This window comes from Thamnophis sirtalis, unplaced genomic scaffold, assembly GCF_051295495.1.
Source record: "Thamnophis sirtalis isolate CommonGarterSnake01/CBP01778 unplaced genomic scaffold, rThaSir2_p1.2 scaffold_13, whole genome shotgun sequence".
Lineage (NCBI taxonomy): Eukaryota > Metazoa > Chordata > Lepidosauria > Squamata > Natricidae > Thamnophis > Thamnophis sirtalis.
Genome location: NW_028261393.1, coordinates 53,347,672 through 53,362,358, shown reverse-complemented (window position 1 = coordinate 53,362,358; position 14,687 = coordinate 53,347,672). Strand labels below are relative to the sequence as shown.

The window sequence follows — 14,687 nt, the reverse complement described above, 5'->3', positions numbered from 1 at the left end:
CTCCTCCGGGTTCCGTCCACCAGCCAATGCCATCTGGCTACCACCCGGGGGAGGGCCTTCTCTGTAGCAGCTCCGGCCCTTTGGAATGAACTCCCCGCGGAGATCCGGACCCTCACCTCTCTCCAGGCCTTCCGGAAAGCCGTCAAAACCTGGCTGTGCCGGCAGGCCTGGGGGTGATGAGTTCCCTCCCCTCTTGACATGTATGGCTGTATGACTCTTGTGTATTTAATTACGTGTATTGTGTTTGTGTCCCCTTTCCCCTTCTGAGTTGTTCGCAGCCCTGAGTCCCTCCCGGAGAAGGGCGGCATACAAATAAACTAAATCTCAAATCTCAATCTAGTGAAGTCAGAATGACAGAGTTGGGAGGGGCCTCGGAGGACTTCTAGTCCACCCCCCCAGCCCAAGCAGGAGACCTCATACCATTTCAGGCAAATGGACGTCCAGTTTTTTTTTTTTTTTAAAAAGCATCCGGTGATGGAGCACCTCAAACGGAGTGCGGATAGCTCCTGGATTATTAAAAAATGGCAGCAATAAATGCATTATGGAAATGACAAGACAAATAGAAGGAATATATACGCAGGTAAATTCTGCAGGTTGCTTTGGGCTTAGTTTTGCAAAGTGGATGGATGAAGATCCTTGGGATCTCTAAGGAGATCCACTAAGGGAAAAAAGCGAAGAAAGTAATCGCCCCAATTTAGAAAGCGGCATCCATAGCAATTTTTAAAAGGTACCAGAAACCAGCTGGCTGCCACGCAGATAGATGGCTGTTTTTGCCCGTTTTGTTGGCTGTTTTCAGGGCAGTTTTCTGCCACCCCGGTGCCCACAAAAACCACCTGACAATGTCGCACGTGTCCACAGAGAGGGGTCTGCATGCCACCTCTGGTACACTTGCCACAGGTTTGCCATCATGGCTTTAGGAGATCCATTGTACCAGTGACAAGCTGGCGACGCCTAGGAGTAGGGCCTTCTCTGTTGCCGCTCCGGCCCTATGGAATGAGCTGCCCCCAGAGATCCGGGCCCTACCCACTCTCATGGCCTTTCGCAAAGCCATTAAAACCTGGCTTTTCCGGCAGGCTTGGGGCTGTTGACCCCTTGATGGAGGTCCAGCCCCGTCTGATTGGGTGTCTGTTGTGTTCCTTTTTTAACTTTGTTGCGTCCCATTGTTTTTAATAATTCTTTTTAATTCTTTTTTTCATTTCTGTAATCCGCCCGGAGTCTTCCGGGATGGGGCGGCATAGAAATTCAATAAATATAAATATAATATAATATATATCAATCATAATAAAAACCAGAGGTTGGGCAAGATTTAGTTTACTGTCATTGCACATCGTAGAACGAAATTAAATGCCATCTTCAGTGTACATTATAGCTATAAAAGTAAAAACACAGACACGCATCTCCTTCACGTTCTATAGAATTAACACTGAAAAGCCGATATTGCATTAATATTGCACTATTCCGTAGAATTCAATATAGGGATTGATCTGGGATAGAAGCTGTTTTTCAGCCTATTCGTCCTTATTTTTATCATCCTGTACCCAGGGCTGGATTTTCCTACAGGCTAACTAGGCTTCAGCCTAGGGCCTCAAGATCAAGAGCGGCCTACATTCAAATTGTTAGCAAAATTAAAATTACACTATTCTAAAAACGGTGAACACTAAAACACTGAACCGAAAATAAGGAGAAATTCTACGCACGTGACTAATAAACAAACATAAAAATGTATTGGTTAAGATCGTTCCAGCGCCGCGGCAGTTGGGGAGCCCGCCCACGTTCCCGGCACCGGCAGTCGGGCGAGATGCGCGGCTGCTCCCAGTAGCTGCTCCGTTGATGCGGAGCCCACCAGTGGCCAGGCAGGTGAGGGCGAGGGGGCCGAGCCGGGCAGCTGAGCGCAGCAGGGGAGGCGGCTGGCCTCGCTGCCTTTGCCGCCGAGCAGAGCCGCCCTCCGTCGGGAGGCCAGCTGTATATATTGATATATATTGATATATATCACTGTAATGATGTATTTTATTGTCTCTCATGTAATTTACAAACTTAAAAATGGGAGGTGAAAGGGCCTCATAAGTGGAATAGCCTAGGGCCTCTTTTCATCTAAATCCGGCCCTGCCTGTACCGTCTCCCAGATGGTAATAGTTCAAAAAAAAAGGGGGGGTGCCCAGGATGAGATGGATCTTTAAGGATGTTTTGAACTTTCTTGAGGCAGCGGGATCTATGAAGCTCTTCCAAAGAGGGGAGAGGGCAACCAATGACCCTCTGGGCAATGACGTTGACCCTCTGGAGGGCTGTCCTACCTGCCATGATGCAATTGGCAAACCAGACACAGGTGCAATAAGTGAAAAGTTTTCCAGGATAGGATTTGGGGGGACAAGGATAGACCTTGTCCCACATCCTAGGAAACCTTCCAGCCTGCCCACCACGAGAGACGCAAATGGGATGTTGTCGAGCTCAACAGTGGTTTGTTTATGGATCACTAAGGAGAAACAGTTGCAATCCAGAAAGAAAATGTTGAGATAGGAATAGGCGGGGCAGTGTTAAAATTCTTCCCCCTGCTTTCCCCCACCCTTTAAAGTTTAAACTGGGGGTTGTATTTGGAGCAGGGGTGTGTGTGCAAAGGGCAACACCTGAGAAGCCAGGCTTGTCTATAACCTGGGATTAAACCCACCCCACAAACCAGGATTAAGCCAATCGCCTTTTAGCAAAAAGAGGAAATCGGATCCTGGTTTTATTTTTTTATTTTTTTAAAGATGGGGGAGTTGGTTCCCTCTGCAGGTTGAGATCAGCCCCCCCCCCCCAAGTGGGCCACCTCAGCCCCCAAGTGGGCCAGATCCTTTCGGGGTGGGGGGAAAGGGAGCAGGCAGTGCCAGGGCAGAAAACCCAGGAGTGGCGGTCACGATCGGGTGGGTGGGTGAGACGCCCGTCCCCTCCTTGCGGCGGTCAGGCGGAGCGGGGCCATTTCAGGACACGCGAGGGTTGTCGTGGGAACGCCCCTGCCCGTGAGTCGCCGGACGTCACGCAGGTGAACCAGACGGCATCCTTTTTGCGGGGCTCCAAGGTTAAAGCCGTCTCGTTCGTCCGTTCTTTCTCTCGTGCCCGGGTTGAATCCGGGCTCAGCACCCCTGGCCAGAAGAGATCCCCTCCCTCCTTCCAGAGATCGCGGGGGAGGGGGGCAGGAAAAGGAGGGGGGATCCCAGGATCCACCCTCTCTCTCTCCCCCCCCCCAACCTTGGCACCTCTCCGCAGTCCTCCACACGGTCCCTCCCTCCGCCCGGCAGCCAATCAGGGCGATGGGAAGCGGCCCTGCGTGGCTGCCCGCGTCCCGTCCCCCTCTCCCCCCTGTTCCCACGTTCAAGTCTGCGGGGCCGTATAAAAGCCGGCCATTTCAAGGACTCGCTCTCACTCCGCCGGCAGCCCTTTTGGCCTCGTCCTCCCTGCCTGCCTGCCCGCCCCGTCTGCCTTTCCATCCTCCGCCTGCCGGCTCGCAGCCCTCCCGCAGCATCATGACCGACGCGGCCATCTCCTTCCTCAAGGACTTCTTGGCGGGCGGCGTGGCGGCCGCGATCTCCAAGACCGCCGTGGCCCCCATCGAGAGGGTCAAGCTCCTGCTCCAGGTAAGGGAGGGGAGGGGGCTCCCCCTGGAAGGTCAAGGGGGGAGGGGGGGGTCGAGGTGGGGAGGGGGTTCTCTCCAGGGGGAGGGGGGGATGATCCAGCTGGAAGAGGAGGGGGCTGTCCGGTGGGGGGGGGGTCTACATGGAAGGCTATCCGAGGGGAGGGGGCGTCCTGCCGCGTGGGCAGAGGCTGCCTCGTGCGGGTGGGGGAGAGACGCGCCCTTCCCCTTCCCCCAAGGTCGCCCCAAGGAGATGTGGGGGGGGGATGAGCCCCTCCTCTTTGCTGCCCCCCACCGCTTGCCCCCCCCTCCCCGAAGCTGGGTGCCCCATCTCATTTATGAACCCATCCCTTTTCTGCCCCCCACCACTGCAGAAACCAATGGCTGCTTCCTGTCCTCCCCCCCCCCACACCTCTAAACCTGGGCTCCTCCATCTCGTTTATGAGCCCTTCCCTTTGCTGCCCTCCCCCTCCACTGCAGGCCGTTTTCTGAACCCCCCCACCCCCAAATCTGGGCTCCCCCTCCCTCTCATTTATGAAATTTTCTTCTTTCCTTCCTCCCCCCCCCTCCAGAAACCACACTGCAGCTTTCTGGGCTCCTCCATCTCATTTATGAAGCCCTTCCCTTTGCTGTCCCCCCCCCACTGCAGAAACCTCACTTTCACTTCCTGATCCCCCCCCCTTCCTTTCTCCCTCCCTGGACTTGGCCATCCCAACTCATTTATGAATGGGAAGTGGGGGGCGCAGGACCCTCGACAGTGTGCTTCCAGAATACCAGCGAATCCTCCTTCCAAAAACCCATCCGGTTCTTAGGATGCCCTGGATCTCCCACCCACAGGAACCCCCCCTTCCCTTTCTCCCCCCCACCCCCGTTTCTGCCCCGCCACCTCTCTGGCTGGTTGCCGTGACGCTGGAGAGAACCGGTTTGGTTGATGCCAATCCCGGCCGCTGGGAGAGATTGAATCTCTCAGCGGAAGAGCGGGGCGAACACGCCGCGAGGCCTGTGGCAATTCCCTCCTCTGGCGGGGTCTCTTGCCAGCTGCGGACGTGCCCTGCCAGCTGCTTTTCCTTCTCCTCCGGCCCGCTGAGCAGCTTTCCTGCCCTTGGCAAAGAAATTAATCCCGTCTTTCTGTCTGGGAATCCACCGTTTGTGCCATCCCGTGACCTTGAAGGGGGGGGGGGAGAAGGGCAGCTAGGCCAAAATCGGGGATGAATGAAACCTGTCTTGCTCCGCTTGTTCTTTTTTGGGGGGGGGATTCCCGGCCAACAGCCAGCCTCACCACCAGGAGCTGCTTTTCTTGAAATAATTCAAAATACCATTCCAGTCCGCCTTTTCCCCCCATCTGCTTGCCGAGCCGTGAATTAAAGGCCTAGCAAGGTCACCGTAGATTTAAACCGGCTTCCTAACATCTGGCAAAGTTAACAACCGGAAGCCTCGGAGGCCACATGTTTGGGCCTGTGGCAAGAAAGAAGCCATGGCCAATTTAGGGTGAACGGGGAGAGGAGGAAAAAAAAAATGCAGCAGTTTGGAGACCTAGTTATGATCCGGTTGCTTAGCAGGCAGCTAAGGACGTCTTAAAGGGACGCCGTGGCTCAGTGCCTAAGACGCTGAGCTTGTCGGTCAGAAAGGCCGGCCGTTCGCCGGTTCGAATCCCCAGCGCTGCATAACGGAGTGAGCTCCCGTGACTTGTCCCAGCTTCTGCCAACTTAGCAGTTCAAAAGTATGTAAAAAATGCAAGTAGAAAAATAGGGGCCACCTTTGGTGGGAAGGGAACAGCATTCTGTGCGGCTTCGGCGTTGAGTCAAGCTGGCCACATGACCCCAGAGAAAGTCTTTGGACAGCGCTGGCTCTTCGGCTTTGAAACGGAGATGAGCACAGCCCCTTAGAGTCGGGAACGACTAGTACATATGTGCCAGGGGAACCTTTACCTTAAGGACGTCTTGATCCCAGGATGGCGCCAAGCCACAATCTCTCTCTCGGGGAAAGAGGTCACCTTGCAAAGAAGCTCTTATCACTGGGTGGATTATAACCATTGTCTACCTAAGCTTTAACCAGAGGCAAATTGATTCAGATCAGCATGTGCCTTTTGGCTGACTTTGTTAAACTTCTACCTGAAGGAATTCTGACCTCTTTCTCGGCCTGAGAACTCCGCTTTCCCGATCACGCTCTACATTTTCACGCTTTCAAAACGGCCGAGATTTAAAATAGGGACCCAAATGCTGGTTGTTTTGTAGGCCTAGGACCAACCACTAATTACTAAGAGACTTCGTTTTTTTTTTTTAAAGAGCATTTCAACTGCAGTTTCTTTCTTCCGTCTCCGGGTGGAGAACGAAAAGCGTACTTCCGGGAACTTCCCATATAGTATTTGACAAGATACAGCATGATTTTTTTTTTTTTAAAACTCTGCAGGACTTGTCATGATTTTGTCATCGGTTTTCAAAACCGATTTGCCAAGGCCCTTCCACACTTCCCAAAAAAATTGCCTTCCTTTTGTGATTTGGGGCTACCTCTGGTGCCCTTGGACTGCGAACCCGGGTTGGTCTAAAACCCACAAAGGGCACTGAGTTTTGTAACTTGGGAGCTAAAGTTTCACTTTCTGTTTTGAATCGTTTGAGCCATTTAACTTTGAAGGTTGCAAGGGTGGGGCATGGGCCCAGATTGCCCTCAAATGCTTTAAAAATTTGCATGTTTACTCGGCCCTGGGGGCTCAGAATGTGTCAAGGGCCCTGTTATTTGGTGTGATAGTTCATTAACCATCTGCTGTTTATACTGATTGATGGATGGATGTTTTTATTGTTTTAATGTCTTTTAAAGAGCTTCCCCTGTTTTAGAATGTTAGAATTGTAAGCCAACCAGAGTCATTTGTCTGAGTTGGGAGGATATAGATATTGTGCGTGAAGGAGAAAGAAAGAGAGGGGGAAAGAGAAAGAAAGAAAGAGAGAGAGAAAGAAAGAGAAAGAGAGAGAAAAAGAGAGAAAAGGACAAGGAGAGAGAGAGAGAAAGAAAAAAGAAAGGGGAAGAAAGAAAAGAGGATGTGAAGAAAAGAGAGGGAGAAAAAGAGAGGGAGAAAGGGAAAAGGAGAGAGAGAGAAAGGAAAAGAGGGAGAAAGAGAAAAGAAAGGAAAAGAAAGAGGAAGAAAGATGGAAAAAGAAAGAAAAAAGAGGGAGAGGGAAAGGAAAAGAGGAAGAATTAGAAAGAGGTGGAGAAGGAGAGAGAGAAAGAAAAAGAGAGGGAGAAAGGGAAAAGGAGAGAGAAAAGAAAAGAGGGAGAAAGAGGAAAAAGAAAGGGAGAAGGAAAGAAATGAAAAGAAAGGAAGAGAAAGAAAAAAGAGGGAGAGGGAAAGGAAAAGAGGAAGAATTAGAAAGAGGGGGAGAAGGAGAGAGAGAAAGAAAAAGAAGAAGAAAGAAAGAAAAAGAAAGGAGAGAGAGAAAGAAAAAAGAAAGAAAGGGAGAGAGGAAGAAAGTAAAAGAAAAGAAAGGAAGAGAGAGAGGGAAAGAAAAAGGAAAGAGGAAGAAAGAAAAAAGAAAGAAAGGGAGAGAGGAAGAAAGTAAAAGAAAAGAAAGAGGAAGAGAGATAGAAAAGAAAGAGAGAGAGGGAAAGAAAAAGGTAAGAGAGGAAGAAAGAAAAAGAAAGAGAGATAGGAAGAAAGTAAAAGAAAAGAAAGAGGAAGAGAGAGAAAAAAGAAAGAGAGAGAGGGAAAGAAAAAGAAAAGCGAGGAAGAAAGAAAAAGAAAGGGAGAGAGGAAGAAAGTAAAAGAAAAGAAAGAGGAAGAGAGAGAGAAAAGAAAGAGAGAGAGGGAAAGAAAAAGGAAAGAGAGGAAGAAAGAGAAAGAGGGGGAGAAGGAGAGAAAGAGAACAAAAGAAAGAAAAAGAGAGATTGAGAGAGAAATGAAGTCTGAAGGTAGCCAGGGCTGTCGTTTTTAACCTCTCTCTCCTTCCCTCTTGCCAGGTCCAACATGCCAGCATGCAGATCACGGCCGAGAAGCAGTACAAGGGCATCATCGATTGCGTGGTGCGAATCCCCAAAGAGCAAGGGTTCCTCTCCTTCTGGCGGGGCAACCTCGCCAACGTCATCCGCTACTTCCCCACGCAAGCCCTAAACTTTGCCTTCAAAGACAAGTACAAGCAAGTCTTCTTAGGCGGCGTTGACAAAAGAACCCAGTTCTGGCGTTACTTTGCGGGCAACTTGGCGTCCGGGGGCGCTGCCGGAGCCACATCTCTCTGCTTTGTCTACCCTCTCGATTTCGCCCGAACCCGTCTGGCGGCAGATGTGGGCAAAGCCGGGGCTGGAAGAGAGTTCAACGGTCTTGGTGACTGCCTGGTGAAAATCTTCAAGTCCGACGGCCTTCGGGGCCTTTACCAAGGGTTCAACGTCTCTGTCCAAGGGATCATCATCTACAGAGCAGCGTATTTTGGCGTTTATGACACCGCCAAAGGTAACGGGAGTGGGGGATGGGGTTTGTAGTCCTTTGCCCTGCCCCATTGGAGCTCTTAAGGCAGGGATCTCAGACCTTGGCAACTTTAAGATAGGTGGACTTCCATTCCCAGAACTTCTCAACCAACTTTGCTGTCTGGGGAATTCTGGGAATGGAAGTCCACCAGTCTTAAAAGTTGCCAAGGTTGAAAACTCCTGCTCTTAAGTCAATTTCCCCCGTGACCCGTCAAAACCGCGTTCCACAAAAGCGCGGTCGACGAAAGCGCGTATGTGACGTCATCACAGCGCGACGAAAAAGATCGAAAAATTGAAATAAAAATAAAATTAAAGCAAGCCGATTCACATAAAGGTAAGGGTTAGGGTTAGGTTAAGGGTTAGGGTTAGGTTTAGAGCGTTAGCGTTACGTTTAGCGTTAGGTTAAGGGTTAGGGTTAGGTTTTTCGTTAGGTTAAGGGTTAGGTTTAGGGTTAGGTTTGGCGGGGTTAGGGTAAGGTTTTCGCTTTATTTTTACATTTTTCGATCTTTTTCGTCGCGCTGTGATGACATCACATACGCGCTTTCGTCGACCGCGCTTTCGTCTACCGCGCTTTTGTGGTGGAACCAATTTCCCCCACCCTGGGCTTTAGCAATTTTAAGGTAGGTGGACTTCAACTCCCACAATTCCCCACGCCAGTAAAGTTGGCTGAGAAGTTTATTTATTTATTATTTGAGAAAATTTATATTGCCGCCAACTGGCTCATGGCGACTCAAGGCGGCTTACGCGGCTATAAAAACCACATTAAAAAATAAATAAAAAGAAATGTAAAATTCTGGGAATTGAAGTCCACAAGGGCTAAAAGTTGCCAAGGTAGGAAGAGACCCGCTCTAAAGCATTTTTTCCCAACTTTTAGCAACTTTACGTTAGGTGGACTTCAACTCCCAGAATTCCCCAGACAGGAAAATTGGCTGAGAAGTTTATTTAATGTAATTTTTTATTTTAGAAAATTTATCTTGCTGCCGACTCGCACGTGGCGACTCAGGGATATAAAAACCGTATAAAAGAAATAAAACAGAATAAAAAGAAATATAAAGCTCTGGGAATGGAAGTCCGCAAGTCTTAAAAGCTGTCACGGTGGGAGATCCCTGCTCTTAAGGCATTTCCCCCCTCCAATTTTAGCAAGATTCAAGATAGGTAGACTTCAACTCCTAGAATTCCATGGCCAGCCACACCGACTAAGGAATTCTGGGAATTGAAGTCCACCTGTCTTAAAAGTTGGCATGGTTAGGAAATGCCCACTCGTGGACCGTAATTAAGCAGAAGTTTTTGGTTTCCTTATCCAGGAATGCTTCCCGACCCAAAGAACACTCACATCTTAATCAGCTGGATGATCGCACAGACGGTAACGGCGGTGGCAGGCCTGACCTCATATCCCTTCGACACCGTCCGGCGGAGAATGATGATGCAATCCGGTCGGAAAGGAGGTGGGTATCACATGGGGGTTGCATGTGGAATCCTTGAGGCTCTCTGAGCTTGGTGGTTTGCCGGTTTGGACTTTTCATAACTCAACTCGCTGGTAAGACTGATGGCGTTACCTAGTTGGGTCATGAAACGCCTGGAAACCAGCAAGCAAAGAACGCACCAAGGATTCCATCTAGCTTTTCTTCCGAATATCCTTTTGTAGCTGTGCTTAGCAGCTTGCTTCTCCCTTAGGCACAGATAGTAGAGGGTGGGAAAATGTAACGAAGAGATAAAATTATGTTTTCTGAACAACATAGTTGTCTTCAGCAGGTCAGTTTTAACTCGGATCAATGGAGCTGTTGATTTAGCTTTTAGAGGTGATCTCAGATCTGATTGCTTTCTAACCAGAGATCTGGAGTGATCTTGGAAACGCCAAGGGGCTTGGATCTCCAATTCTATAGGTGTTAAAAGTACTACAATTCTCATACCATTTTTTGCCTTGCTGGGCATTTCAAAAGTTTTAGAGGGCCACTGGTGGGTTATCTCCACAGGAAAGATAATCTTCTATGGGACGTTGGTGCTTGCTTTAAGGAGATGGTTGAAGGCTCAGGATTGAGAGTCCGCCCTTAGTGTCAGTAGAGATGTGATTTAATCAGACTTCAAATGTGCATTTTCTGAGTCATTTATCCATTATTTGCACCACTCCATCAATAACACCGATTGTAACTATGGTTCAAGGATTAGCCACCCGTGCTTAAGCAGATAAAAACATTGTAATCCTTTAGCTTTATAAGGAAGGAGAGGAGAAAGGAGAGGAATAGGAGAAAGGGAAAGGCAGAGGAAGAATGGGAGGGAATGTAAGAGTAGGAAAGAGGGGAGGAATGGGAAGAAGAGGGGAAGGGTAAAGGGGAGGAAGGGGAAGGAGAGAAGGGAAAGGAGAGGAGGAAGGAAGGAAGGAGAGAAGAAAGAGAAGAAAGGGGGGAAGGAAGGAAGGAGAGGAGAGAAGGAGGGAGGGAAGGAAGGAGGAAATGTAGGAGAGAAGGAAGGGGGAAAGGAAGGAGAGAAGGAGGGAAGGAAGGAGAGAAGAAAGGGAAGGAAGGAAAGTAGGAGAGAAGAAACGAGGGAAGGGGGGAGGGAGGGAGGGAAGAAGAAGTAGGACCGTTGTAAGGTAAGATGGATCTATGGGATGGTAAGAAAGCAATTCTCAAGTATATTGTCAACTGTAGGGAAAAAATTGTTATAAATACATATTATTAATAACAGTTATGAGACCATATAATTGTGAATGTATATATGAAATTGATAAAATAAAAAATTGGGGAAAAAAGAAATTTTTTTAATGCATATGAAAACTACTGTTGAAGAACGGTAGAGCTGAAATATTCTTGAAAATCCTCCACATTGCCCACATCAAGAACTGGTCCGTTATTCTGCATTACTTTTTGGCAGAAAAGCTATATTTGAAACAAACTTCTTCCATTACAATGGAAGACATTTTAAATAAGCTAAATATTCCCCTTTTGGAATATCCTCTCTCCTGTATTAATTATGACTCTTATAGCTGCCTGGAGAAGCCCCAAGTCAAAAGGGGAGAAATACATTTTCAGCTGAAGCATTTTTTCCTGAATTTGTTGTTAAAGGATAAAAAGATCCTAATACTTTGTCACCAGTAGTAGAACACTCTCTGATGGAATTTATGAATGGCCCTTTCTCTATAAAGGATGACCCATGCCTTCGGATTCTTACTTCTCCGCTTGGTTGTATTTGGCAGGCGCATGCTGTGAATGGCTGCAACGTTAGCCAATCAGAAGCAGCCTCTTCATCTGGTTATCCTCTTTAGATTCAAGTAGCCGTTAACCTGGCATTGTCCGGGTATTTATTTATAGGGGGAAAATGTCTGGAACAAATGTAACTTCTAATGTTGCTGGAGCCCCCTTGTGGAGTACTGTGGAGCCGTTACCATGGCAACTCCACTCCACCGCACTGTACAGTAGAAGCCAGTTTACGGCAGTGCACTAGAAACCATTTTAAGGCACAACAAGCTGTATCTTAACAGAATACACACCCCGAGGAGTGTTAGGGGTGTCTTACCACCACCACTACCACCACCACAGTATTTGTTTCCAGGGGAATAAGTTATCTATGTACCAAGTTTGGTTGAAATTGCTGAAGTCGTTCCAGAGTTATGCTATAGCCATTTATAGAGAGAGAGATTTCCAGAACTGCGTTCGTGATGCTTAAAATCATCTCAAATAATCATTTAGTCTAATGTTTCTGGACCTAAGCAAATTTGAGATGCATGGACTTCAACTCCCAGAATTCTCCTGGCAGCAGGGTCTTCTGGGAGTTAAAAGTCCACGCCTCTTAAAATGGTGATGTTTGAGAGAGGAAAAAAAACTGATTTAATGTCTTATTTCTTTCCCTTTCCACTGTTTCTTCCTTGCTCCATTTTAAATTGTGTTTCAGGGCAGAAACCCCTCTGGTTTAAAAGCAAATTTATTAGTAACTCCCCCCCCCCAGGGTGTTTTTTTTCTGGAGGCAACTGGACTTTCTTGTTTTTTTTATTTTGAAGATGTTTCGCTTCTCCTCCAAGAAGCTTCTTCAGTTCTGGGGAATGGAAGCTTCTGCCAGAGTTGAAGAGGCTCCTTGGTGAAGAAGCGAAATGTCTTCGAAAGAAAAAACAAACAAACAAGAATGTCTAGTTGCCTCCTGAAAAAAAAGCACCGGGGGGGGGGGGGGACGACAACCGTGACCTGGATGACCAAGAATCTCTACGGACAATTTATTAGGATTTCTCCAGCACTAGCAACTAGGGACACGGTGGCTCAGTGGCTAAGACGCTGAGCTTGCCGATCAGAAAGGTCAGCAGTTTAGCAGTTCGAACCCTAGCGCCGCGTAACGGAGTGAGCTCCCGTTACTTGTCCCAGCTTCTGCCAACCTAGCAGTTTAAAAGCAGGTAAAAAAATGCAAGTAGAAGAATAGGGGCCACCTTTAATGGGAAGGAAACAGCATTCTGTGTGCCTTTGGAGTTTAGTCCTGCCGGCCACATGACCACAGAGACGTCTTCGGACAGCGCTGGCTCTTGGGCTTTGAAACGGAGATGAGCACCGCCCCCTAGAGTCGGGAACGACTAGCACGTATGTGCCAGGGGAACCTTTACCTTAGCACTAGCAAAGTAAAGGAACCTGCATTATCACCAACATCGGATTGATGTAGTTGATTATTATTATTATTTTTCTCCTTTTTTTCCCCAGCTGACATCATGTACTCCGGAACCATCGATTGCTGGCGGAAGATTGCCCGGGACGAAGGCGGCAAAGCGTTTTTCAAGGGCGCGTGGTCCAACGTCCTCAGAGGAATGGGAGGTGCTTTCGTCTTAGTCTTGTACGACGAAATCAAGAAATACACATAAGCTGAAACATCCGCCCACTCCTTAGACAACCCTTCCCGCGTAATGTTCCATGGACTTGCATCAAAACTATTTATCGTTTCCCATCCCCGTCCCCCCCCGTCCCCGGGTGGGTATCTCGTAGTTGACGGAGAGGCCATGATTCTGCTTGCCTGATCCCCGTTCTCAAGTCATTCCTTTGACGAAGGGACTCAAACTTTATTTTTATTCAGTCACTCCTGTTAAAATTAAGTTTGAGAAATAAAAGTGGAAACCAAAAAAATAATAATAATGGTACCAACGCTTTTGTTTTGTCGATTTTTCCTTCTCTTGGATAAAACTGCGTGTTTGGCTGGAACTGCGCAATAGATAATAGGGTAGATCCGTGATGGTGGTTAAGAGACCGCCTCCTGCCAATTACCTCCCTTCGACCGATTAGATCCCACAGATTAGGCCTCCTCCGGGTTCCATCAGCTAGCCAATGTCGACTGTCGACCCCTCGGGGGAGAGCCTTCTCTGTGGCTGATCCGGCCCTCTGGAACGATCTCCCCGTGGAGATTCGGACCCTCACCACCCTTCAGGCCTTCCGCAAAGCCGTTAAGACCTGGCTGTTCCGGCAGGCCTGGGGCTGATGAGTTCCCAGCCCCACTCGAATGGTTGTGGCTGTTGAGGAGTTTATTTAATCCTGTTTTCTGTATTTCGTTTTTGTCTTGTCTGTTTTCTTTGTATCGTCCCCATTCCCTATTGGTTTGTTAGCCGCCCTGAGTCCCTTTGGGAATAGGGCGGCATACAAGTTTAATAAACTGAACTGAACTGGTGAACCTGTGGCATGCGTGCCCAGCATGGAGCCATGTTGCCTGGCACGCATATGCGGGACGATCAGCTGGATTTTGTGTGTGTGGCAGTGCCAGATACCGGAAGAGTTGGGCTTCCGTTTTTCAGCGTGAACATATGCGCCAGCCAGCTGATCGTCGCATACGCATGCATCCCGGTAACCAGAAGACTACCTGGCCAGAAACCAGAAGTCCATTTTCCAGCACCCACATGCCAACTAGGCAGTTCCTCTTCCGGGTTGCGGCCTCAACGAATGTGCACACACTCCCTTTTTGGCACTCAGGGCCAAAAAGATTCCCCATAATAAAACATCTCCAGCTGTTATTAAAACTGCAATTCCCAGATGTTCAGTTCATCCTGAATAACGCAGGTAATCCTCTATTTAGGACCATTCCCTTAGTGACTGTTCAGAGTTAGGACGGTGTTGAAGAAAGTGACCTACGACTGGTCCTCGCCTTTACGACTCGCAGTGACGCCGGCGGTTACACAACCATTGGTAAAGAGCCAGTTGGGCTAATGGTTAAGGTACGAGGCTAGAAACCAGGAGGTTGTGAATTCTAGTTCTGCCTTGGCCGGCTGGGTGACTTTGGACCAATCACTGGGAGACGGTGAGTTCTAGTCCTGCCTCTGGGTGACTTTGGACCAATTGTTGGGAGGCGGTGAGTTCTAGTCCCGCCTTAGGTACGAAAGTTACTTGGGCAATTGGGCCAATCACCAGGAGACAGTAAGTTCTAGTCCCGCCTTAGGTGTGACAAGCCATCTTTGGGCCAGTCTGTCTGTCTGAGCCCAACCCACCTCGCAAGGTTGTTGTCGGGAAAATAGGAGGAAGAAGTATTAGGCATGTTCGCTCAAGAATTCTACTGAATAATAATGTCTATGGAGATTCTCTATCATCCAGGTCAATTGTCCCTCTGGAGCCCATTTAAGCTCACGCCGGCTGCTTTGGTGACTCCAGCCAGCCACCTCAATCTCTCGTCCTCTTCTTCTTTT

General features: G+C 48.6%; 1 protein-coding gene across 1 annotated transcript; it reads left to right on the top strand.

Moving 5' to 3' along the window:
* Positions 1-3,371: 3,371 nt before the first annotated feature.
* SLC25A5 (solute carrier family 25 member 5) lies at positions 3,372-13,164 on the top strand. Its single transcript, XM_087728413.1, has 4 exons — positions 3,372-3,608; positions 7,553-8,039; positions 9,358-9,498; positions 12,730-13,164. The coding sequence occupies exons 1-4, from the start codon at positions 3,498-3,500 to the stop codon at positions 12,885-12,887; spliced, it is 897 nt and encodes a 298-aa protein (XP_087584539.1). The 5' UTR covers positions 3,372-3,497; the 3' UTR covers positions 12,888-13,164.
* The last annotated feature ends 1,523 nt before the right edge of the window (positions 13,165-14,687 follow it).

Bases quoted from the DNA above. Each gene is read 5' to 3' on its own strand.
- SLC25A5 (XM_087728413.1), top strand. From the start codon at position 3,498: ATGACCGACGCGGCCATCTCCTTCCTCAAGGACTTCTTGGCGGGCGGC. The intron at 8,040-9,357 runs GTAACGGGAGTG...TTCCTTATCCAG, and splicing joins CGTTTATGACACCGCCAAAG to GAATGCTTCCCGACCCAAAG. The intron at 9,499-12,729 runs GTGGGTATCACA...TTTTTTCCCCAG, and splicing joins GCAATCCGGTCGGAAAGGAG to CTGACATCATGTACTCCGGA.